Source organism: Lipotes vexillifer, unplaced genomic scaffold, assembly GCF_000442215.2.
Source record: "Lipotes vexillifer unplaced genomic scaffold, Lipotes_vexillifer_v1.1 scaffold451, whole genome shotgun sequence".
Classification (NCBI taxonomy): Eukaryota; Metazoa; Chordata; class Mammalia; order Artiodactyla; family Lipotidae; genus Lipotes; species Lipotes vexillifer.
Genome location: NW_006795989.1, coordinates 1,419,494 through 1,446,047, shown reverse-complemented (window position 1 = coordinate 1,446,047; position 26,554 = coordinate 1,419,494). Strand labels below are relative to the sequence as shown.

General features: G+C 37.6%; 1 protein-coding gene across 3 annotated transcripts in view; it reads left to right on the top strand.

Moving 5' to 3' along the window:
- The window catches only part of HIPK3 (homeodomain interacting protein kinase 3), a 96,753-nt gene that overhangs the window by 54,617 nt on the left and 15,582 nt on the right, over window positions 1–26,554 (top strand). For all 3 annotated transcript variants that reach the window (XM_007468085.1, XM_007468086.1, XM_007468084.1), the window contains 4 exons: window positions 15,821–15,944; window positions 24,403–24,522; window positions 25,653–25,739; window positions 26,230–26,414. In XM_007468085.1, coding sequence (XP_007468147.1) covers window positions 15,821–15,944; window positions 24,403–24,522; window positions 25,653–25,739; window positions 26,230–26,414 — 516 coding nt within the window. The remainder of the gene's footprint in view (window positions 1–15,820; window positions 15,945–24,402; window positions 24,523–25,652; window positions 25,740–26,229; window positions 26,415–26,554) is intronic.

Here is a 26,554-nt window from a genome sequence, read left to right as displayed (position 1 = left end):
CCTGCTGAATAGATAACCTGAACCTTCTCGTGAGGAAACATTAACTAAACACAAATTGAGGGAAATTCTACAAAATAACTAGTTTGTATTCTTCAAAAATGACAGTATCATGAGAACCATCAAAATGCTGAGGAGCACATTCAATATTTTCTCCTTATATTGTTGTCTACTCTGAGAAATAAGTATGAGGAAGTTTCACTGTAATTGAGTAAAATTTGCTTTTGGCATTTATTTTGATGATTAAGTTAGGATTCTGTGGATGCTGAATTGATATAAAAGGAGAGGATAGGTATCATATCCAAGAGTATCTTTTGCCTTTAAGGCATTGCATTCTTGTCTAAAATGGAAAATTGGCTGATTTGAGAATAAAATGTAATTGAGTATGCAACCATGTGAAGAATAAATTTTATTTTTTGGGAAAGAAATGTTGTGGAGCTCTTCCAGATAAGGGGAACTAAAGAGACATGGGTCTGGGAGTTATTTATTTTTAAGGTTTATTGTAAAAGAAGGCATTATTGAGACAATCTGAATAGTAGTATCACATTAATATTGATTTCCTGGTTTTGACAAATACGCTGTAACTGTGTAAGATGCTCCCCTTGTTTTCAGGAAGTAAACACTGAATGAAGTATTTAAGGGTAAAGGGATACAGCGTCTGCATCTTAACTGTCAAATGATTCATAAAAATCATATTTGTGTGTGTATATAAAAGAGGATAATACAAATGTGGTAAAATGTTAACATTTGGGAAATCTGGTTAAGGGTGTATAAGAATTCTTTGTATTAGTTTTGTAACTTTTCTATAAATCTAAAAGTATGTCAACATAAAATGTTATAAGGAGGGGCTTCCCTGGTGGCGCAGTGGTTGAGAGTCCGCCTGTCAATGCAGGGGACACGGGTTCGTGCACCAGTCCGGGAAGATCCCACATGCCACGGAGCGGCTGGGCCCGTGAGCCATGGCCGCTGAGCCTGAGCGTCCGGAGCCTGTGCTCCGCAACAGGAGAGGCCACAGCAGTGAGAGGCCCGCGTACCACACATACAAAAAAATGTTATAAGGAAAAACGTATGAGAAAAATAGTTATATATTTGCTTAGTTAAGTGAAATTTAAGAATTTCACCTTTAAGAAATGGCATGCTCTAGAGTGCCACCAGGTTGTGTAAGAGATCACTTGGTGAGTGATCTAATCTTCTACCTGCTTGTTAATTCATAGGTATGTGGTCTTATGATTAAATAACGCATTTGCAATAGTTCATAAAATAAAATGATCTATCTAAATGGTGTTGAGGAGCTTGGATTTTCACTGAGACTGTGTAGGTTTGTTTATAAGCCCTCCCACTTGCTGAGAGAACTTGGAAAGTTACTTCTGTGCTTTAGTTTCCTCATGGCTACAGTGGGATAATACAGTACCCACCTCAGAGGATTTTGTTAGAATTTAATGAGATAATGAATATAAAACACTTAGCACAGAATCTGATTCCTCATTAGAACTCAATAAACATTTTTGTTATTTTCAGTAATTTTGCAGAATTGAGTCATTTATTGCAATTAAATATTTTTTTTGTCTGATTTAAACACACTGTATACATTATGAACTTCTCTTGGCATCTACTGATGATACATTATGATTTTAAATATATCTCATAGTCAAATAAATTTGAGAAATCCTGTTTTTTTGTTTTTTTTTTTGTGGTATGCGGGCCTCTCACTGTTGTGGCCTCTCCCGTTGCGGAGCACAGGCTCCGTATGCGTAGGCTTAGCGGCCATGGCTCACGGGCCCAGCTGCTCCGCAGCATGTGGCATCTTCCCGGACTGGGGCACGAACCTGCGTCCCCTGCATTGGCAGGCGGACTCTCAACCACTGCACCACCAGGGAAGACCCCTGTATTGTTTTGTACTTCCCTCCTAATCAACTGTAGAATAAAGATTACAGCATTTATCTTATTACCTCATAGAACAAAATATTTGAAAGGGTTGTAAAATACAAATGCAATGTAAAATATTAATAATATAGTCCATTTATATGATCTGTGATAATTAGACATTGACTTTTCTACATCCAGTAGCATATAAACCAATATATAAAAAACAGACACTTTCAACCTCAGTTGCTGACATGTTTTTCCTTTATTGTCCACAGATACTTTTCATATTCCCCTACCAAGCTTCTCTCTCTTGATATATTAATAACAATTTCCTCAGTTTTCTCTTCCATAAGATGGAATTTTGAGATCTTGCAACTGTTCTTGGTAGATAAAACATAAAATAAATAGGGCTGTCTGTAAATAAAATAAATTTCTGACTCCTACCTTTACAAAATATTAGCTATTGATCACTCGTAGATGTGCAAATTATTGATGTATACATCTTTTCGGACATTGGGCTCTAAGCGATACATTTAGCATACTGGTAATGACCGTTAAATCTTTGCTATCACCTATCCTCTACCTCTCAGGTTTTACATTTAATAGATTTTGAAGATATTTATTATTACTGCAGTTCTTTGTACTTGGCGCTTTGATCTGGAGGCGCTTTGATCTGGATCATTGTGCAGCATACTTAAAAGATTAAGTGGCCTTGCAATTACGATATTTTTAATTGTGGTATTTTTAGCCTATGGCTCAAGCTACATTTGAATGAGTGTCTATTCTAAGAGCCTGTACTTTGATTACATTTGAACATGTTATTGAATAGTTGCAGTTACAGTCATAAAAGCAATCTGTGCGAATATCCAGTATTCAGTAGCGTTGTTATTGCCTACAGCAACAAGTTTCTTATCATGGTAAACACTGGTGACTTCAAAAAGAAAATATTTCTAGAAGTGATTGATTGGCTCTTTTGAAATTTATTCGCCTTTCTGAGAGTGTTGAATTGCTTTTTAAAAAAGCACCATTCTGCAGGATATTTAAACAAGTGCTGATTAAGCTGGAATTAAACTCCCTAGTATATTTTAACAGTCATCCTTCTTTAAAGTTCCAGTTGTACAGATGTTCTTTCATATTTTCATAGATTTTAGTTGCATTATGATTTGGAAGATTCTTGGAGGTATTCCAGTTCCCCTGTTGTACTTAGAGGAGTCTCCTTCGTGATAGCCCCTGCAGAGAGTGTAGAGCCTCTCAGGGATACCTCCAGTACTCCTTCCCTCCCAGCGTCAGAGATTCTCAGTAGGCAATTTTTCCTGGTAATAAAAGGAAATTAAAATATTGAGTTAACACTGATTATGTAGTTTGATAGTAACAGTATTAGAAGAAAACACGAAATTCCTATAAAATTTAAGTGACTGAAAAATTTTAAACATTAGTCTTTTATTATATTGTATAAGATGCTTGTTTTAGTAACAAGTATTATGGAAACGTATGCTTCTCTCTCCTTTCCAGGTTGATTCCTCAGAGATAATTGCTGATAAAACTTGGGTGTGTATCCTTTGCTAGATTTGCTGTGCTTGTATAAACACATGTTTATTAGTGCCTGCATTTTATAACCACTTTAGGTCTTTGCTGTCTTTTGCTAAGTAAAGGGCTTTTGCCTTGTAAGAATTTATTGAGTGCCTGATGTTATATTTATTAGTAATCACACCTACTGGATGGTCACATCTACTGTTGAACTTATTTCCTAATTGCTTTTGTAAAAGGTTGTTGTAGTCATCTTTTGGAACACAGTATCTGCCAAAATAAGAGCCGTATTTTAACTGAGAAATATCCAGCAGATGTCTGTGTATTTAACATGGAAGATTATTTATGGTTAAGATGAGTAAATGCTTAAAGATCAGGAAAAGGACTTAGTAAAATGTCAACTATAGTTCTTTTAACATAAGTGTATATCTCACATTTCCCTGTTAGTCTAAAAATCAAAGGTGATATGTTGAAAGAGAAAAGAACACATTAATGATAAGTATAGCATCTCAGTGGGAGGACTTCTAGTAAGATAAAAGTCTGATAGTTTTAGTAATCCTAGGAATTATTTATTTTAACACATAGTAGTTAAAGCATTGATCCTGAAGCCATAAAACCTGGCTTTAAATCCCAGCTGCTCATCACACTAGCTGTATGACCCTTAGGGAAGTTGCTTATCCTTGTGTCTGTTTCTTTATCTATTAAAAGGATTGGTATGAATATCAAATGGGTTAATATTTATAAAGTGCTTAGAGCATTGCCTGGTTCATAGTGCTAGGTGACTGCTTGATGTTACTGTTGTTATTATATTTATTTTAAAGGATTTATACAGAATGAAAAGTAGGTTTAAAAAATGGCAGTGAAATATTTTTTTCATTTGATTGTCCTAGAGAGCTAAAGTCCAGTTGGCCTCAAAAAAGGCATAGAACTATTAGGTCAGTTAGTATTTTCTTACTCTGTGGAAAATAAAACTAGAACATAACTTTAATTGAATTGTTAAAAAATACCTTCGGTGTCAGTTTCTAGGTTTTCTGTTAGTTTGGCTTTCTGTGTTTCAGTTACAAGATTTTATAATTGAGATGGTATGGTGTAGAGAAAGGCTTTTGGAATAAGGCATTTGAAATCTCATTTCCATCCCTCTCTGGGTAACTTTGGGTAGTGTATCAGTTATCTGTTGCTGTGTGACAATTCCAAAACTTAGTTGCTTCAAAAACGATTTATTATTTCTCATGATTTTGTGGACTGACTGTACTCAATTGAGGGGTTCTTCTGTTTTACGTGGAACATTTTGTTTACCAGCATTTTTGATCTCGGAACAGAACAACAATGCTGAAATCTGTTTTTAGAACATTTTATTTAAATGAGCTAATGTGTTAAAAGTTATTTCTGTGATGCCTGGCCATTGTTAAAACTCAGGAAATGGTGTTGATTTTTATTTAATAGTCAAAACAGTTCAACTGTCCCAAATGTAAAGTGGCTAGCATGTAAAAAAGGTCTTGGTTGATACTTGTTTGGCTCACGTGTTTGAGTTAACAAAGCTATTCACAGCAGAACGCTAACAGCTTCCACTGGTTGATCAATTCAGTGGACAAATTAATGAGTGAATGCCTACTATATGCCAGACAGTGTTCTCGGTGCTGGGAGTATAGCATTGAAAGAATTAAAGCTCTTTGCCTCATGGGTTTTATATTTAGTGGGGGAGGGGAAAACAGATAATAAGCAAACATACATATCAGTTGGTGGCGAGTGCTATAGAGAACACTGAAGCAGGATAAAGGAGGAGAGGTAAGTATATGTGCTGGTGGGGGCTTACCCTTCTGTTTAAGGTGGTCAGGGGAAGCCTTTCTAATAAGATCTTTGGGCAGAAACACAAAGTAAGAGTGAGGGGATCAAGTCCTGCTGTTCCCTCTGCCTGGAACCTTCTTCTAGATAAATGTAAAGGTTTTGAGGCAGCAACTCTGGTTAGAGACAGTAAGGAGGCCAGTTTAGGTGGATGAGAGCAAACAAATGAGATGATGGTGGGAAATACTAGGTACAGCTGCGGGCTGAATCACGTATGACCTTGGAGGCCATTGTGAGGAATTTGACTTTACTGTGAGATGGGAAGAAACTCTTGGGAGGTTTTGAGGAGAAGCGTGATGCGGTCTGACTTGTGTACTAAATGGATCACTCTGGCTGCTAAGTTGAGAGTAGATGGTAGAGCACGGGGCAGAAGCAAGAATAGTTGGGGAGCGTGCAACGAGAGATGCTGGTGGCTTGGACTGGGGTTGTAGCAGTAAAAGTGAAGCAAAATGGTCGAATTCTGGATCTATTTTGCAGATAAAGTCAATGGGATTTGCTGATAAATGTGGGAAGTGAGAGAAAGAGGAGAGTCAAATTTGATTCTCACACAAATTATGGGCCTGAGAAACTAGGAGGATAGAGTTGTCATTCCTGAGATGGGGAAGGCTGGAGGAGGAGTGGGTTGGAGGGAATTATGAACATGTTTTGAACATGTTCGGTTTGAGATATCTAGTTGACACTCAGTAAGAGATGTTGAGTAGACAGTTGGATACGTAAGTCTGGAGTTGGGGAGAGAGGTCTGGGTTGCAGATACACATTTGGGTTTTAAGAATAGAGGTGGTATTTAAAACTGTGTGATTGGATGAGATCACCTAAGGGAAGTGAATGTAGTTAGAGAAGATAGGCATCCAAAGACTGAACCTTGGGGCACCCCAGAATTTAAAGGTTGTGGAAATGTGATGGAACTGGAAAGGAATCTGAGAAGGGACTGCAGGCGAGGTAAAGAGGAGAGCAGAGTGGTGCCCTGGCAGTCGGTTGCATACTGTTTAAAGCAGGAGGACACAATCAACTGTGTCAAATGCTGCAAGTCAAGTAAATCAAGGATGTGGCAATGCAGTGGCTGATGGTGACTTTGACAAGAGCTATTTTGGTGGAATGATGGGGTAATGAAAGCCTGATTAGAGTGAGTTCAAGAAAGGGGCAGAATTGGAGGCAGCTTTTCTTAACAGTGCTTTCAAGAAGGACTGATGTAAGGGGGAATAGAGAAATGGGTGATGGCTGAAGGAGAGCGTATAAACAAGAAAGTGTTTCCTTTTTCTTTTTTTTCAAAATGGGAGATATGGGATAGTTATATATATATGTAGAGAGAAGGAGGGAGAGGGAGAGAGAGGTTGGTGATGAGAAAGAGTGGGAAATTGGTGGAGTGATGTACTTCAGTAAGTGAGCATGGGTGCCTTAGTTAGAAGCACTGACAGATGCAAGTGGGCTAGTAGATGTGGTGGCGAGAATGTGGAAGTTTCTTTCAAATCCCCCCTGCCCCCAGTAAAGTTGGATGCAAGGACAAGAGTCAGGAGTGAGGATGAGGGAGGAGGTGATGGTTTGAGAAGAGAGGAGGTGTGAATTAGGACAGTGGGAGTATGAATAAATTAAGAGAATGTATATACTGTTTTACATTTTACATAGATTCTTTTACTTAGTCCTTTGGATAATTTTCAGAGCATGCTACACCAGTAAAACCCCATTTTAAAAATGAAAATACTAAGGCTCAGGTAAATTACTTGCTATCAGAGGGATTGCTAGGTGTCTGCTGAGTGTTTAAAATCTAGCTCTATTTAGATGATTTGCATTATTTGCAGTCAGTGCTTCCTTACCAGACTCCCAAGATTTGTCTTCCCAGAACATTCTGCAGAGATTTTTAAGTACCACTATAGCAAAACATTCTTATGAATGTTTTTACCCCAGAATTTACCCATGACCTGTGGTTGACCCCCAAATGAGAGATCACATGTTGTGCCATTCCATTTGTATGACATGTCCAGAGCAGGCAGATCTAAAGAGACAAAAAAAAAAAAAATAAAGACAAAAAAGAGACAAGAAAAGAGAGACAGAACTAAAGTGACAAAGTAGATTTGTGGTGGCCTAGGGATGGAGGAGTTTGGGAGAAATGGGGAGTGACTGGTAATGGATATAGGGTTCCTTTTGACGGTGATGAAAATGTTCTAAAATGGATTGCGGTAATGGTTGCATAATTCTGTGAATATACTAAAAACCATTGATTGTACCATTTGAATGGGTGAATTGTATGGTATGTGAATTATGTCTTAATAAAACTGTTATTATAAGAAATGCCTTCTGCATCACCTACCTCAAGAGAAGACTCTTCTGATTTTATTATTTTTATCTTTATTGAGTTTACCATTTATTTACCTTTTCCAAGTTTGTGCTGCATTTCTCTGGTATCTTCTTTTTTTTTTTTTTTAAACATCTTTATTGGAGTATAATTGCTTTACAATGGTGTGTTAGTTTCTGCTTTATAACAAAGTGAATCATATGAATCATGTTATACATATACATATGTTCCCATATCTCTTCCCTCCCTCCCACCCTCCCCATCCCACCCCTCTAGGTGGTCACAAAGCACCGAGCTGATCTCCCTGTGCTATGCGGCTGCTTCCCGCTAGCTATCTATTTTACGTTTCGTAGTGTATATATGTCCATGCCACTCTCTCACTTTGTCACAGCTTACCCTTCCCCCTCCCCATATCCTCAAGTCCATTCTCTAGTAGGTCTGTGTCTTTATTCCTGTCTTACCCCTAGGTTCTTCATGACATTTTTTTTTCTTAAATTCCATATATATGTGTTAGCATACGGTATTTGTCCTTCTCTTTCTGACTTACTTCACTCTGTATGACAGACTCTAGATCTATCCACCTCATTACAAATAGCTCAATTTCGTTTCTTTTTATGGCTGAGTAATATTCCATTGTATATATGTGCCACTTCTTTATCCATTCATCTGATGATGGACACTTAGGTTGCTTCCATCTCCTGGCTATTGTAAAATAGCAAAATGCAATGGACATTTTGGTACATGACTCTTTTTGAATTATGGTTTTCTCAGGGTATATGCCCAGTAGTGGGATTGCTGGGTCATATGGTAGTTCTATTTGTAGTTTTTTAAGGAACCTCCATACTGCTCTCCATAGTGGCTGTGTCAATTTACATTCCCACCAGCAGTGCAAGAGTGTTCCCTTTTCTCCACACCCTCTCCAGCATATATTGTTTCTAGATTTTTTGATGATGGCCATTCTGACCGGTGTGAGATGATACTTCATTGTAGTTTTGATTTGCATTTCTCTAATCATTAGTGATGTTGAGCATTCTTTCATGTGTTTGTTGGCAGTCTGTATATCTTCTTTGGAGAAATGTCTATTTAGGTCTTCTGCCCATTTTTGGATTGGGTTGTTTGTTTTTTTGTTATTGAACTGCATGAGCTGCTTGTAAATCTTGGAGATTAATCCTTTGTCAGTTGCTTCATTTGCAAATATTTTCTCCCCTTCTGAGGGCTGTCTTTTCGTCTTGTTTATGGTTTCCTTTGCTGTGCAAAACCTTTTTAAGTTTCATTAGGTCCCATTTGTTTATTTTTATTTCCATTTCTTTAGGAGGTGGGTCAAAAAGGATCTTGCTGTGATTTATGTCCTAGAGTGTTCTGCCTATGTTTTCCTCTAAGAATTTGATAGTTTCTGGGCTTACATTTAGGTCTTTAATCCTTTTTTTTTTTTTTTGCGCGGTGTGGGCCTCTCACTGTCGTGACCTCTCCCATTGCGGAGCACAGAGCCTGTGCAGGCTTAGCGGCCATGGCTCACGGGCCCAGCTGCTCTGCGGCATGCGGGATCTTCCTGGACCAGGGCACGAACCTGTGTCCCCTGCATCAGCAGGCGGACTCTCAACCACTGTGCCACTAGGGAAGCCCCTTTAATCCATTTTGAGCTTATTTTTGTGTATGGTGTTAGGGAGTGTTGTAATCTCATACTTTTACATGTACCTGTCCAGTTTTCCCAGCACCACTTATTGAAGAGGCTGTCTTTTTTCCACTGTATATTCTTGCCTCCTTTATCAAAGATAAGGTGACCATATGTGCGTGGGTTTATCTCTGGGCTTTCTATCCTGTTCCATTGATCTATATCTCTGTTTTTGTGCCAGTCCCACACTGTCTTGGTTACTGTAGCTTTGTAGTATAGTCTGAAGTCAGGGAGCCTGATTCCTCCAGCTCCATTTTTTGTTCTCAAGATTGCTTTGGCTATTTGGGGTCTTTTGTGTTTCCGTACAAATTGTGAAATTTTTTGTTCTAGTTCTGTGAAAAATGCCAGTGGTAGTTTGATAGGGATTGCATTGAATCTGTAGATTGCTTTGGGTAGTAGAGTCATTTTCACAGTGTTGATTCTTCCAATCCAAGAACATGGCATATCTCTCCATCTATTTGTATCATCTTTAATTTCTTTCATCAGTGTCTTACAGTTTTCTGCATACAGGTCTTTTGTCTCCTTAGGTAGGTTTATTCCTAGATATTTTATTCTTTTTGTTGCAGTGGTAAGTGGGAGTGTTTTCTTAATTTCACTGTCAGATGTTTCATCATTAGTGTATAGGAATGCCAGAGATTTCTTTGCATTAATTTTGTATCCTGCTACTTTACCAAATTCATCGATTGGCTCTAGTAGTTTTCTGGTAGCATCTTTGGGATTCTCTATGTATAGTATCACGTCATCTGCAAATAGTGACCCCACGCACTGTGAAAATCCATGGATAACTTCACAGTCAGGGCCCTATATCTGCGCTTCCACCTCTAGGGACTCAATAACCACAGATCCTGCAGTGCCATAGTGCACATCTATGGAAAACATCCACCTATGAGTAATACACACACAGAAACACACACACGCACAGGTTTCAACTTTGTTGTGTTTATTCTCGTGGCCACTCATCCTTGACCTGTGCATGCTTACCTATTTGAACAGTAATGTAACAGGTAACCCCCATCACTTGTGTTCTACTTTTTTACTGACCATTCAGACTTAGTTCCTGATTGACCGTAGGGTTTGTAATTATGTTTACAACTTCATAAAAATAGAAAGCCCCTCACTGATCAACAGGGAGTGTATGAAAGCAAAATTGACCCATTCTGACTCAGGGCAACATTTCCTGGTTTTGAAAGACACACACCCACTCGGTAGTGCTTACATATGTCCAAGTACTGATCCACTGAAGTGGGGTTGCTTTCTTTCCTGGTACCAAACTTTGCATTCTTAAAATACTTCGCCATCTACTTATTTATGCTATAGATTTGTAGTAATAGACAATTTCCAAACGTCTGAACCTTATCTCAATCGTGGGGCTCACACATTCTTTCTGGTATCTTCTTATTGTCAAAAGTAGAGAGAAGCATGCAGCTATACACTTGTATGTAGAGGAGTATCATCAAGAGAAGCCTGGATAGCTGTACCTTTCATTTTTACTGAGTGACATTTCGGACAGAATCATCAGAATCTGGCCCTTAGTTTTGTCAGTTCAGAAATTATTTGATCAGTGTCCTAGACTTGACCAGACCTGGGTTCTGTCACTAGATTCTCAAGAAACTGAAATATATCAGCATTATGCTAGTTTATTAACTTTAATGAGAAACGTCAGGCAGACTAAATAATCAAGTTGGCCTAAGCATTCTCTGTATTTGAAAAAATAAGTTAGGAGTCATATTATGATCACTGTTTTCTTTTTTTTCTTTTTTTTTTTTTTTGCGATATGTGGGCCTCTCACTGTCGTGGCCTCTCCCGTTGCCGGACGCGCAGGCTCAGCGGCCATGGCTCACGGGCCCAGCCGCTCCGCGGCATGTGGGATCCTCCCGGACCGGGGCACGAACCCGTATCCCCTGCATCGGCAGGCGGACTCTCAACCACTGCACCACCAGGGAGGCCCTATGATCACTGTTTTCTTGATGGCCATGAAATCATCACATGAGTTCATAGTTTAATGGCATTTGCAGGGATAACCCAGGGCATCTTTCTCTTATAAGAATATAATTGTTCCTAGAACTTGACGTATTGAGTTCCTGAACTGAGACATCCCTTTTCCTAACACGGCTAGGTTTCTCTGCCAGTAATTGAGTTTTCAGCTTAAAAAAGTAAATAAAAATGAAATAAAGTATCTCCACTAATAGTTGTCTTCTTCTCTGAGTGATGGTATTTCACTGTGTTCTTAATTGAACCATCTACTGCTAACATTCTTTTTGAGTTCTCTAGCAAAAGACCCACAAACCATTCAGAGTTCAGTTTACCCACTTAAAATAAATTTTTTTTTTAGCTTCTCCACTTTACCTGTATGTTATATCAGTGTTTCAAGGTTTTAGAAAAGTAAAAAAGGATTTGGTCTTAATGAATCTTGATAAATTTTACTAAAGGCATATGGCAGAAAAAGGAAACATGGCATCTTATATATAGATTGCCTTTGTTACCATATAACCTAAATTTTTGAGTTGGTTTGTGGATTTGACACTTGCCTTCTAATTGTGAGTTATTATTTATAGAGTGGTGAACAACAGGTTTAGTTATACTCTCTGTCCAGTGGACATGTTTAATGTGTGCCTTGCCTGTCTACAAAAGTACAAATGATATCTGTTCCCTGCTATATCCTTAGCACCACCACGTTATAGCTGCTCAGAGGGGAGTTAAGTTAGATGAGAAAAGAAGTAGAAGAATTTCCTTTAGGTGTAGAACAAAAGATTTATTTTAAGAATGGTCCATAAATTAGAATTTCTGCTGTGGTCATTTATATACAAAAGTATATTTAGCCCAGAGGAATAATTTGAGAGCCAATTAAGATACAACCAGAAAACTAAGCTTTATTCATTACTGACAGATGGATATATTATTCTTTAGTGCATAATTTGATTTTAAAAGTTTATTTTATTGTAAGACTGGCCAGCAGAGCTCTGACAGCTCTGGCAGTTTCATCTAGATTGTAAATGCTTAACGGTATTGCTTTCCCACCTTTTTACATGTGAGGATACATATAGAAAATATAATGTTTTATGGCATGCCACGGTAAACTGGAGAGAATTTAGGCACATTTGACTCAGACTTGGTGAAGAAATTTATTACATTTTCTTTATGATATGTAGTATTATAAAATAAAATACAAAAGCTTTTGGGAAGATAGTTGTGGCAGCCTTGGAATTGCGCCATTCGGATCCACTTCAAGAGAACCTCCTGTGAAGAGCAGTTAACTTGACAGCCTCCAGCTGTTGTGCCTTTAGGTAATGCTTCAGTGCTCAGCAGAGGCCCCTTTGCTGCTGCGCTGCTCTCAGCCAGTGACCAAACACAGTGGGGGTCCTAGAGCTGCGCTGTTCTAGTTTGATGGGGAACTAGCCTAGCAGATAATTTTTGCCTGGGGACTCCCCATTGACCCTGCCAAGATTTTCTCTTAACAGCACTGCTCTTGGAGGTTCTTTCCACCCAATTCTTCCTTTGCACCTCTTTCACAGGTGTCAGAACTGCTCAAGGTCTGAAGCTCTCTTCACCTATTCCTTCTTCCTGTCCCTGTGTATCCTTCAGAGACATTTTTCCGAAGAAATTTCTTGCACATCTTATCTGCTTCTCAGAGGATTTAAACTGATGCAATAATACATAATGAATTTGTATAAAACCTGCAGTTAAAATTCATTTTTTTAAATGAGAAAGTTGAGTTTGCTTCCATAAATACAACTTTTGAATCTTAGATTTGTATTTGAAGTGGTTTTATACAATTCCTAGTCAAAGAGTTTGAAAAAATAACTCTATATTCTTGTCCCTGTCAACTAGAAACTTGGCTCATTCATTAAATGGTAACAAATGGCAGAAGGAATTCATCACTCTTTGTCTAGTTGACAGAAACTCTTCTTAATTGTTAACCAGATTTCAAATAATTTTGGTCTCTTTAAGTTGAATATCCTAGATACTATCATTTTGTTAATTTTCTTTCATTACCAAATGCAATGTTGAAGCTTTCTACAGTAGCCAGTTTCAAGACCCATGAATTTTTTGTATTAATTATTTCAAAATAATCATAAAGCTCTTATACACAACTGTAGCTCAGTCTTATTAATAAGTCTTCAGGATTCAAAGTAGTACAGGATTAAGTATCACTAATGAATCTCATTTACTCCATACTTTTGAAACAGGCTGCCTTTTGCTTTGAACCTTTTAAAGTACAGATTAGTACACACCCTTTATAAACTCTTGTGTCCATTTCTCTTTCTTTCTGCCTAGACTTCTGTTCTTTGAGGCCTAGTTCAAACCCACATTTCACACTGATGCTTTCTTTCCTTTGTGTGAATCAACCTGTGTTGGCATGACTTATCCGAGAAATATTTACTGAGTGCATATTCTCTGCTACGTTCTGTGTATAAAATAGTGAACAAAAAAGGATAATATCTCTCTATATTGTGAATATATAAGATTGATAATTTTCTTTTTACAATACAGTTTAGCATTTGCTTATAGCTGAATATAACTCGTGTGTACATCTACACATTTGCTGAGTATTTTGTCAAAAGAATGAAGAACTTTTATAACTATGTTTTAAGGTTCTTTTATGCCTCATAACATCTCCCCATGACACTTACTTGTTTTTCACAAGTACTTGTGCATTAAGAGCCTACTGAATCTTAAGTATTAATTATAGCAGAGGTGTTTAGGAGTAGAGAGTCACTGGACAGATCCCAAATCTATGGTAGAAAACAATTTGTTTATTATCCTTTGAACTTATTCTGATCAGAAGAGCTGTAGGGAGGAGATGGAATAGTTTTCCCATTGAGTCTAGTGCTTTGGTTCTTCACTTTGGCCATGTATTGGAATCACCTGGGGAGCTTTAAAAACTACTGATGCCTACCTCCCATCCCCAGAGTTTCTGATTTAATTGGTATGAGGTGTGGCCAGGACAAAGGGATTGTAATGTGCAGCCAAGATTGAGAACCACCGCATTAGGAGATAGTGACAGTCAGCACTCTCAGTTAAAAAAAATTAGCAGAAGGCTTATTTTTTTAAACTGTATAAAATATACACTGAGAGATCCTGGGAACAGTGCCATCCCAATAGTAATGAGGACCCGTAGCTCATTGAGGGAGTTCCGACTGGTCAAGTCTGGGAAAATTAGAGCATCAAAATAAGTAATTATAGTAACGGATTATAACCCATTGAATAAAATAGGAATCCATTATACTTACATAGGTAAATACATGAATAAATTGAAATTGGATTATTTGTACAGTCTCAAATTGAAACTCCACAAAATACTTCATTACAGAGGGGAAAGGAGAAACTTGATAGTGGAGAAATCTAGCAGATACCATGTTAAGTAGTCAGAGTGAATATTATCAGTAGTGGAGCAAATCAAAATTTTGTACCACCTGATAGCATATAATGAGGAAAAAAACCCCATCACTTTTAAAACATTTCTCCCAAAGATCTATAACCCTCATCTAATTACAAGAAAACATCAGACAGACCCATACTGAGGGACATTCAACAAATAACTGGCCTGGAATATCTTATGCCAGGGTCATAGCAATCAAGGAAAGACTTGAGGGACTATTCCATATTGGAAAAGACTGAAAGGGATATGACAGCTAAATGCAGTGCATGATTCGGAATTGGATTCTTTTTCATAAAGGACGTTATCAGTGTAATTGGCCAAACTCGCAGTCCGAGGCTTAGATGGTGGAGATGTATCAGTATTTGTTTCCTGATTTTGATGATTGTATTGTGATTATGTAGGAGAATATTCTTGTTTGTAAGAAATACAAAGCATGCCATTATTTGGCAAATTACTCTCAAGTGGGTTAGGGAAAAGTATTTATTGTACTGTTCTTATAACTTCTCTGTAAGTTTGAGACTGTGCAGGATAACTATGATTGTATGACTTTGTATTTAGAGAGCTCTTAGAATGTTAATTTTCTTATGGAAAAGTCATGTGGAGTAGCAACATAATTTATTGGGGAATTGTATCTTTCATGAAATAATTTTCCAAATAATCAAAGCTCTTCAAGTGGTAAAATGCTTTTTTAACTGTTTTGATGTATCCTGTACTTTTCTGCCTTTTAAGGCTGAATATATTGAACTTGGTCTTATCTGTTTTGGATAACAAATAGCCCAGTTTTTATTATTATCTTCTGAAGTAATACCCACGTCTAGATCCATGGTTAGCCTTTGGGGTTTTGTTTTGTTTGGTTTGGGTCTTATCTTCTGGTGTCTGGCTTTAAGTTCTGTTGGTGTCATGGTGCATGTATTTTTAATTTGTCAGTTCTCTTTCTAGTGTGTTATTTCTAATCTCCTGTAGTCTCAAAAACAAGATCTATGCTTTTCCTTTTTTTACTGTCATGTTAGTAAAACTTGGATTAAGTATAGATATTTTATCATAGCAATGTTGTACTCATAGCACCGCTTGAAGTTTAATTCAGGATTATGGCTAGGTTTCAACAAGTTCTGGAAAATGAAGAATTACTATAAATAGTAGATGATTTCGCTCTCATTTTACAAACTTCTCTTAGAATATCAGATGAATCGGATAATTTTAAAAGAAAACCGCTGATTGATTGATTATTATTATTTTTAAATTTCAGAGCTCCAGAGATTATATTGGGGTTGCCATTTTGTGAAGCCATAGACATGTGGTCACTGGGATGCGTGATTGCAGAATTATTCCTTGGATGGCCTCTCTACCCAGGAGCCTTGGAGTATGACCAGGTAATAGAACTGTCGTGATAACCCAGTAGAGTTGGTAGAATGTAAAGAAAAATAATAGACTTACAGGAATGCATTTTCCCAGGTATACAATACATGTGAGACTCCTTTTAGAATAAATTGGCAAAACCTTGGATCTAACGGAATTTAAATTCAGGACTCAAAACAGAACTTGATTTTTAAAGTGTCTTCATAAACAAGGGTATAATCCACAGGCCTGAAAACCTTTTGGGAGAATTTTTTTGGTACCATTTTTATATTATAGATATATAAAGGGCTGGACTGTGTCCATTTAAATAATAGTGCTTTGCTTGGGTGACAGACATCACTTGGGTGATGACAGCTGAAATGTCAGCCTCTCCCAAGGAATACAAGTCATCAAAGCTATTGGTCTTGAACCAACAACCTTCACTGGTCTTAAGTACCTCAGTCACCCTAACCTTCTTTAGTATTTTTAGCTGTTTTTGGTGGTGCTAAAAGTCTAGCTTAACATTATTGAAATGGCTCTCAATAAAATCCAGCAAATCACCTCACTACACACTTTTCATGGTAGTTTTCAGGTGTGTTCATTAGTCTCTCTAAGCTACTAGACAGTGTTGTTTGCTATTTACTTGGTTTTTAATATCAAGATTCTTTTTTTGGGTAATTGTTATCTTCTTCACTATTATTTGAAAGTTTCATAGCATCTCCCTTATTAGAGAGATATATATATACTAAACTCATATTTTAGTAGAAAATGTTAGTCAGAATTAACAGTGGTTACATATATTTTGTCTGGCTTGTATTTTTATTTAAATGGTATACTATTTAACTTTCAAACATGAAAAAAATAGAAAACAGAACATTTTGAAGCACACATAACTTGTAGCAAAATGCCTTATTTCTAAGATTTAGCTTTCTGTATAAAAGGGGACACGAGAGGTAGTTAATTTAATGACTTAAATGTTGCTGAGATGACCCTAAAAGTCATTTAATATTAATTATTAAATTAGATGTTATCATTAACTTTAATCTTATCCTCTTCCAATGACTTTCTACCCATAAAATTTCTCTTTTAGGCCAGGTGTTTTTTTTAATATTCTCTACTTTCCCCCTCCATGTTGAGCATACCTCTTAAAATACCATTTCTGTAAAAATTTCCATACATTCTAGCTTCCTTCATCTTTTCACCCAATCATTAACTTTGATGCAGGTGCCAAACTGTTACTAGTTTTGAAAGAGTTAGTGATCTAGTTGGAGAGTCCCATAATCCCTTAGCTGCTGAAGTACTGAGGTACCTGTCAAATTCTAGAAATATACCTTTGGCTTTGTGGACCACAATTTATGACATGCATAGTACTCTGGAGCAGGGCACCATCTAGTGGCAATATAAAGGTCAGTTGGCTATTGTACTCTGGATTTGGACTTGACAGTTCTAGTGTTGGACAACTAATGTTGATACTGAAAAGGACCCTACAGATGATCTAGTTACTACCCCTTCACATTTTAGAAAGGAGAAAACTGAGGCCCAGAAAAATGAAATGACTTGTCAAAAGTTACAATGGTAATTTAACACAAAGTCCTGACCAAAGCTCAGTTTTTCTAAAATCTGTAATAGATTTCTTTTTTTTTTTTAAACTGGGAAGTGTTACCTGATCCAGTTTCACAGTATTTTCAGAATGTATATTACTTTAATTCCAAATGGGTACAGTAATTGAAAAAAGTTAATAGCATACAGCATCAGTAGCCACACAGTTATCAATGCAGTGTTTTAAAAGGTGTTTTCCAAAATATATGAATGCAGACGAATAGGAGTGATGTGTTTTTTGGTTCCAATCTTGGACTTCATACTCATTTTCAAATATGATGCTTGCTGTAGAGGTTTTGATAAATGTCTGTTTTCAAGATAAGGGCTATCCCTTTATTCCTAATTTTAAGTTTGTTTTTTTTTTTTAAGGAATTTTGCTCTTTTAAAAAAAATTTTATTTATCTAATTCATTCATTCATTCATTCATTTATGGCTGTGTTGGCTCTTCGTTTCTGTGCGAGGGCTTTTTCTAGTCGCAGCAGGCGGGGGCCACTCTTCATCGCAGTGCGCTGGCCTGTCATTATCGTGGCCTCTCTTGTTGCGGAGCACAGGCTCCAGACGCCCAGGCTCAGTAATTGTGGCTCACGGGGCTAGTTGCTCCGCGGCATGTGGGATCCCCCCAGACCAGGGCTTGAACCCATGTCCGCTGCATTGGCAGGCAGGCCCCCAACCACTGCGCCACCAGGGAAGCACTAAGTTTTTTTTTTTTAAATCCTAAATCGGTTTGGACTCTGAAATGCTTTTGTGCGTCTATTAAAATATTCACGAGTAGGGTTTTTTGGGGTTGTTTTTTACTTTAGTCTATTTATGTGGTTGAATTTCATAAAATTTCCTCAACTCCCTGGATTATAATCATCTAATTAGGATGTAAAAGGACACGCCGCTGTCTGTTACCTGTTTCCTATTCTGGGCATCGGCTGCCATGATATACTTGGATACCCAATTGGGGTGTTGTTGTTATTTTATTTTTTTAACTTATTTTTTGCCTTACAGTGACAGTACAGTGGGCAATAGTAGTAACATTACTAATTAATACTTATCGAGCTCTTTCGGGTGCCAGGAACTGTCAATGCTTTAACTCATTTAATGTTCACAACAACCCTATGAAGTTTTATAGATGAGAAAGTTGAGGTGTGGGGAAGTTTAATAAGCTTGCCCAATAGTCTAACACAAGCTGTCTTGAATCTAGAAGCTATGCTATTAGCAGTAGACCACCTCTACACTACTTCATGGATAATGATACTTTCAAGACACTAAGTCCAGCTGAACCCTGCTCTAGTCTGCCCTAGCTCCCTGGCACTGACCCTCTTCCAGACTCCACCTCTACCCTACCCCTGTCAATCTGCTATTGCTCGAAGAGGGTTTTCACAGTCTGTATATTAGTTATTGAGATTCATCAACCTCCATTTGTATTCTGTCTCCAGATGTGAGTTCTAGGGAAGGAACCAGCAGCCTATGCTAGTTTATCGTTTTGTCCCGTGATAACTTTTTTTAAAAATAAAATTTTTAATTTTTATTTATTTTTGGCTGCGTTGGGTCTTTGTTGCTGAGTGCAGGCTTTCTCTAGTTGCAGTGAGCGGAGGCTACTCTTTGTGTAATGAGAGGTGCGCAGGCCTCTCATTGCAGTGGCTTCTCTTGTTGCGGAGCACGGGCTCTAGGCGCGCAGGCTTCAGTAGTTGTGGCTCGCGGGCTCTAGAGCACAGGCTCAGTAGTTGTGGCAAATGGGCTTAGTTTTTCCACGGCATGTGGGATCTTCCCAGACTGGGGCTCGAACTGTGCCACCAGGGAAGCCCCCGTGATAACATTTTGTACAAATATTTATCTCTCAGAATATATGTTGTACAAGATATTCTTCTTCTGTTTTGCTTTTGTTAATAACATTGCTTTTAACAACAGGAGTGTTCGTATATTACAAATATATCAGCATTATTTATAAAGAGTGGAAGCCCAGCCAATTAATTTGGAAATTCAGTTCAACACAAGCACAGAAATTCTATATTTTATATCTCTAGCAACAGCTTCAAAATATTGTAAATCTAAAATTGATAGAACCAAAAAAAGAGACAAAGCCACAATCGTAATTAGAGATTTAAAGCACATTTCTTTCAGTAATTGATAGAGAAAGTAGATAGAAAAATATCAGTAAGAATATAGAGGATTTGAACACATGATTAACCAAGTTGACCTAGTGATACAGGCATAGAGCACTACACCCAATACGACATGCAAAACTGCAGGATACATACTTTTTTTTTTTTTCCCCCCCCCCCGGTACACGGGCCTCTCACTGTTGTGACCTCTCCCGTTGCGGAGCACAGGCTCCGGACGTGCAGGCTCAGCGGCCATGGCTCACGGGGCCCAGCCGCTCCGTGGCACATGGGATCCTCCTGGGCCGGGGCACGAACCCGTGTCCCCTGTATAGGCAGGCGGACTCTCAACCACTGCGCCACCAGAGAAGCCCAGGATACATACATTTTAAGTGCACATGAAACATTTCCAAAAATAAAGACTTCCTGTGAAATATATTGTAACATCTCTTTCTTAACCCTTGTTGATATGTCTTTTGTGTAACCTATATTTAACCTTGTAATATTGTTTTTTGTCAAAGGAGGTGAAAAAGACTTAACAGTATACGTATAGTATACTTCAAGGCCAAATTTGAGTCACCAGGAAAAACTTTTCAGACTATTTAAATTCTTTATTATGGGCTTTGTGTTCTAGCCCTTTAATCATCTGTGTCATCTCTTAAAGTCTTTCCAACGCAATTTCTTCTTTGAATTTTGGATTCTGCAACTAGGCACTGACCATGTTGAGAATATATTTTGTCATATGTGCATTTTATTTCCTTTTGTATACAAATGTATTTACTGTGTATGTGTAGAGAAGGCTGCCCTGTGAATTGGTACTGTGCTTGGATCCCTTCCTGTCTTAATTGTAGGTATACTGTCTCGTTAATGCTGTATGTACTCAATTTGACTTATATTTACTGGGGAAATATCAGTAACATTCTAGGAAATTAAATAATATTTTTATGGATGAATGGACAGTGTTTACTTGGTAAATGTTGATTGTTCTTGAAAAATGTTTGTTAGAGTTTAGGTAGAATCTTACCCAGAACAGCCAAAAGCCTGAATTTATATTCAAATTTTATTATGCTTGGTAATATCAAATTATATCTTATGTAAGAAGAATAAAGCTCACTCCAGGGGTGGGGGTGGGACTCTTCAAAGAATTCTATTTTGTCAAGCTATTCAGGTTTCAAAGAGACCTTCTCAAGTTGGCTCAAGGAAGAGTTCATTTATTTATGTGTGGACTGTCCAAAAATCCAAGAATGAGCTTTAATATGACTGGATTTTGTGAAGTCTGGAGTTGAAGGTGCTTTTAGATTCAAGGCAACACTTAGAGAAATTACTAGGCTTTGGTAGAATTTCACTCTGGTGCTCGATCTTAAGTATAACTTAGCTGCTCTTTAAGTGCTTTTATCTGTTCTGATTCTAACTTGCTACTCAGAATTTCTGCTCACTCTTAACTCTGGTTATGTTAACATGGTCATCAAACTCTAGCTCTGCCTTATAACCCTTCAGCTCATCCTCCAACAGTATCTGGAATTTCTTAGTTTGCGTTTTGGACACTGTAAATCTGATTTGCTTAGCTTAATTCTAGTTGAGTTCACAAGGCAAATTTATGAATTAATTGCTTCTAGGTCAGGTCCCCACCCTTCATCCACTGGAGACAGGAGGGGCATACAGATGGAACAAGTTCTTTTCAAATGACTGGCAGGCATTACAACCAAAAATAAACTTGGCAGGTTCATTTGCCGTTTTGTTTTTTCAGTGCCATCTCAACTTCTTAGGTATATTAATTGCTCTATGGTATTCTCTTAGCACTTTGTTTTTTTCTTTATAATGGCATTTCCTAGTTTAGTTGCAGATTATGTGCTTAAATATTTATTCTACTGAATTTTTTGAATAAATTTTGAAGATTGGCAACATATTTTATTGTTCTGCATAGCTTTAGCATCTGACCCATAATAAATGCCCTGTGTATGTTTGTTGAAATTGAATTGTTGAGCACCTTTCTCACCATCTGCAATACTCTGACACAACATCAAGGTACTAAGCTCTTAGTACTTTTCATTTTCTATTTCCATAAAACAAGGAACTCAGGCATTTGGGGGATGTGGGGTGAGGGAGAGGTACTGCACTTTAATGTAAGGAAACTAATTTGTGAGGTGGAGATTTTAGTTATCATATCATGTAAAATTGGGGACACAAATATGCATGAACATAGACTCTTGTTAGGCACATAGTCTAGCAGGGAAAACTGACGTGTAAAAATAATTGTAATGTAGTGTTATAAATGCATTAAAATTGTTATGTTCTAGGTGTGATGGTAGCACAGAGGAAGGTGATTGCCTCTGTTTTGGATGGTTAGGCATAGCTTTACAGAGGAGAATTTCTTGAATTGAGTCTTGAAGAAGGAACAGTAAAAGTTTGCCAACGTGGATTTGGTGAAGTGGCAGGGAGGGGAGTAAGGAGGGAGAGGAACAGGGATGTTGATAAGTAGGGGTTAGAGAGCAATCTAGGAAAGAGAAACTAACCAATGCAAGGTTTAGCAGGTGCTAGAGGGGGCTGGAGTACGGGAGCATGTAAAGAGCCCAGAAGAGATAAAGCTGGAGGGCCTGTGTGCCATGTTTAGAGATTTGGAATCCATCCTGTAGGCAGTAAAGTAATTTTATGCAGGGGAGTAATAATCAGATTTTCATTTTATCAAAATGGCTGTTAGCAATTTCTTGTTCTTAGCAATGTGAATAATGAATTGGGAGTAAGTGGATGGGGTCATTAGGGAGGCAGGTAGACTAATTAGGAGGCTTGTGAGATTGCATAACTCAGAATTGAAGAAGACCTGAAAGAGGAATGGAGAGGAGAGACAGTTATGAAGAATACTAATGAGGTAAAATTGTTACGGTTTTTGATGTTGGGTGATGAGGGCAAGGTACTTGTTGGGCATAAATTTCAGGTTTCTGATTTGGGTGGTTGGTGGTAGTCTCCAAAGGGGGAAATACATGAGGATTAACAGGTTTAAGGAAAATCAGTTGAGAATATGTTCACGTTGAGGTACCTAAAGGCCTGCCAGATAGAGAGTATCAGTAAGCAGTTGGATCTACAGCTCCAGAGCTAGAGATAAATATTTAGACATAGAATTAGAGATAAAACTATGGGCACGTGGGGCTTGTAGAGGGAAAGAAGACAGATAAAACTCTAGAATGCAATGCCATATAACAAATGGAGGAAGGCAGTTAAAGAGTGCCAAGAAGTAGGAAGAGAAACAGAAAAGAATGATGTGGAAATGAAAGGAACAGAGTTTTCAGGTTATTCACTTGAAAATAGCCAATAGTGTTGAAGTAAGATAAGGATTAATATGTGGCTATTAAATGTGTCAGTTAATAACAGGACATTATCATTTCGTGAGAGTAATAGTAAAATTCCAGCTGTTGTGTGTTGAGGTTAGAATGGAAAGTAAAATATAGACCACTATCTTAAGGCTTTTAACTGAATGAGAAAAGTGTTTTAAATAGTTAAGAGAGTTTTTTGTTTTGTTTTTTTTGTTTTTAGGCTGGAAGATATTAAACATTTTTGTAGATCGAGGGCAAAAATCTCATACAGAGGAAGAAATAGAAGATGCAGGAGAGGATGGACTAGTTGTATTTGAGGTTTTAAAAAAGAATCCTGTGTTCTCAAACTCAGTTTCAAGGGGTTAAGCCTCTGTTTATTCCCTGTGCTGCCCAGTTGTTGATCTGGGGAACAGATATTTGAGGGCCACCTATGTACCAGACACTGTCATGGGTGTACGTGTAAGAAAACAAAACAAAAGTTCTTCCCTTCATGAAATTTACATTCTACTGCAGAATGGGGTAAGAAAATACAAAGTAAATGTACAGAATATCGGATGATAAAAAAGCACAGTAGAGAAAAATACAACAGAATAAGTAGAGATAGGGGTACTAAGAGGGGAGAGCTTGTTCTTATTTATTAGTGGGGCGTGAAAGGCCTCATGAATAAGGTAACGTTTGAGGTGAGAGCTGAAGGAAGTGAAACCCTAGCCATACAGATGTCTGGGGGAACAGTGTTCAAACAGAAGGATGTTAAGTTCAGAGGCCCTGAGGCTGGAGCTTTTCAGTGTCCTCCTGAGAGAGCTCATCTACACCTGTGTCCTCCTCTACTGACTCAAGCACACATATGCCAGTGACATAGACGCGTCCCCTCCAGTGCTCCCATAGCCCTAATTCACCACGTCAGCTTGTCACTAAGTCAAGTAACTTGTCAGTTGCCTGTGTAGATTTCTCCAGTTTTTCCAGTGGTTTCCCAGTATTAGCTCTCAGAGTAAAATCCAAACTTCTTAACCTACTGATAAAGCCCTTTGCCTGCTAGATCAATTTCATCTCTTGCCATTTCTCCCTTAGTGAACTTCAGTCTCTGAATGTGTGGATGTATTCTTTTTATTTTCCGTATTTACTCATATTATAACCTTAGCATAAATCATAATAATTCAGATTTTTTTCCATTCCTTCAGGGCTAACAAACTGTTTGTTCTTTTTGACCCAACTTGAGCATCACCTCATCTGGAACTTTATATGACTACAATTATTTTATGTGTCTCTTCTTTGTTTTTCCATAAAGCATGTATTTATTATACCTGTATTATATCAATATATATTACACTGTATTATAATTGCTTACTTGTATGTTCCCCACTGGACTGATTTCTTAGGGCACACACTGTACATCATTTAATTCTTGACCTAACATCTACCTTAGTGTCTGATATAGTTGTTCAATAAATATCTTAATGCAATAAAAGAATAACTCTTCTGTTTTGTAAATTATTTTTCAGATTCGATACATTTCTCAGACTCAAGGTTTACCAGGAGAACAGTTGTTAAATGTGGGTACAAAATCCACAAGATTTTTTTGCAGAGAAACAGATATCTCTCATTCTGGTTGGAGATTAAAGGTAATTCATTAAAAAAAATATTTAGAAAAACATATTCTAAGATGCCTCATGGTCACAGATAATACCCTCTGTGCCTATTTTTCTTTCATTGCATTTTTTTTTTTTTTTTTTTTTTTGTGGTACACGGGCCTCTCACTGTTGTGGCCTCTCCCGTTGCGGAGCACAGGCTCCGGACACGCAGGCTCAGTGGCCATGGCTCACGGGCCCAGCCGCTCTGCGGCATGTGGGATCTTCCCGGACCTGGGCATGAACCCGCATCCCCTGCATCGGCAGGCGGACTCTCAACCACTGCGCCACCAGGGAAGCCCTCTTTCATTGCATTTTTTTCTTCTTTGGAATTTTCATTTTTGACAATCCCCACCCCCACTCTTAACGAGGAGAGTCCTTTCTGAATACCTTAGCTCATTCTCTAACCTGGCAGCACATATTAACTCATTTTAAATAGTTTTAAAAAATTTTTTGTGTATCATTTTGTGTTGTTTATCTTCCCTACCCAGTTCTACATTTATTAAGCTTTATAGGACAGGGATTGAATCTAACCACTTACTACATAACCCAAGTACCTAATTTATTCCTAGGGTTAGTAAATCTTTAATGATTCACTTTAGTTATTTTGTTAAGGAATTTATCTATATGTGTTAATATTTTTTGATCTGGACCTGAACTTCTAATTTTTTGTATGCTTCTAAAAACTTACATTTAAAAAAAAATTAATTAATTTATTTTTGGCTGCATTGGGTCCACTCTTTGTTGTGGTGCGTGGGCTTCTCATTGCAGTGGCTTCTCGTTGTGGAGCACAGGCTCTAGGCGCATCAACTTCAGTAGTTGTGGCTCGCAGACTCTAGAGCGCAGGCTCAGTAGTTGTGGCACACAGGCTTAGTTCCTCCACAGCATGTGGGATCCTCCCGGACCAGGGCTCAAACCCGTGTCCCCTGCCTTGGCAGGTGGATTCTTAACCACTGCGCCACCAGGGAAGTCCCAAAATTACATTTTTGATAGTTATTCTTTTGAAACTACTACTTGCCTTAGAATATTCAATATATTAGACTAAATGTGCCAGAATTGAAGAAATAAAGGATTTACAAATGGTGGGTAATAAGATATTTTCCTTCTCTGATATATTCCATAAGACACTGGAAGAACATGAGGCTGAGACAGGAATGAAGTCTAAAGAAGCCAGAAAGTACATATTCAACAGTCTGGATGATATAGTGCATGTGAGTACCACAGTCACATTTGTCAATCTTATGCTTGAGTTGGTGGAGTTGAATGCCAAGAATGCCAAAACACGTTAATCATTTTCTGTATGACGTAGAATGCTTGCTGTTTTTAAGCTTTTCGAACAAAATTGATTCTGAGGTTTCAGGGACTAAATTGCATTAGTCTTTATCACATATTTAATTTGTATTATTCAAGTATTTTCTTTAAAAAGGAAAACTCTAACAGACGTTTCTTTTCCTTACATCTCTCTAGAAGTGGATATTTGTTTAGTTAAAAAAAATTTTTTTTTTCCTGCTTTGAATGCTCTTTGGTACCTCAAAATATTTTTGAGGATTTGTTAAACTCAATTGTTCTTTCTTATTTCAAAATAATTGTAGTTCTTTGTTCTTTCCTGTGTTGTGGGCTTTTTTTGTAAACTGAGACTTTAACATATACTACCTTGTATGGCTTATTTTTATTCGATGACTTGAAATTTTGATTTTGCAGGTGAACACAGTGATGGATTTGGAAGGAAGTGATCTTTTGGCTGAGAAAGCTGATAGAAGAGAATTTGTTAGTCTGTTGAAAAAAATGTTGCTGATTGATGCAGATTTAAGAATTACTCCAGCAGAGACTTTGAACCATGCTTTTGTTAATATGAAACATCTTCTAGATTTCCCGCATAGCAACCAGTATGTTACTCTAAAATCTTTTAAAATGATTCTGGAGAAATGATAATGCCATTTGTGGTAAACCAGTGTGTTAGAAAAATGATTCAATTTCTTCATTAAATATAAGTAAACTGAGTAAAAAGTGGTTAAGCTAACTTGGC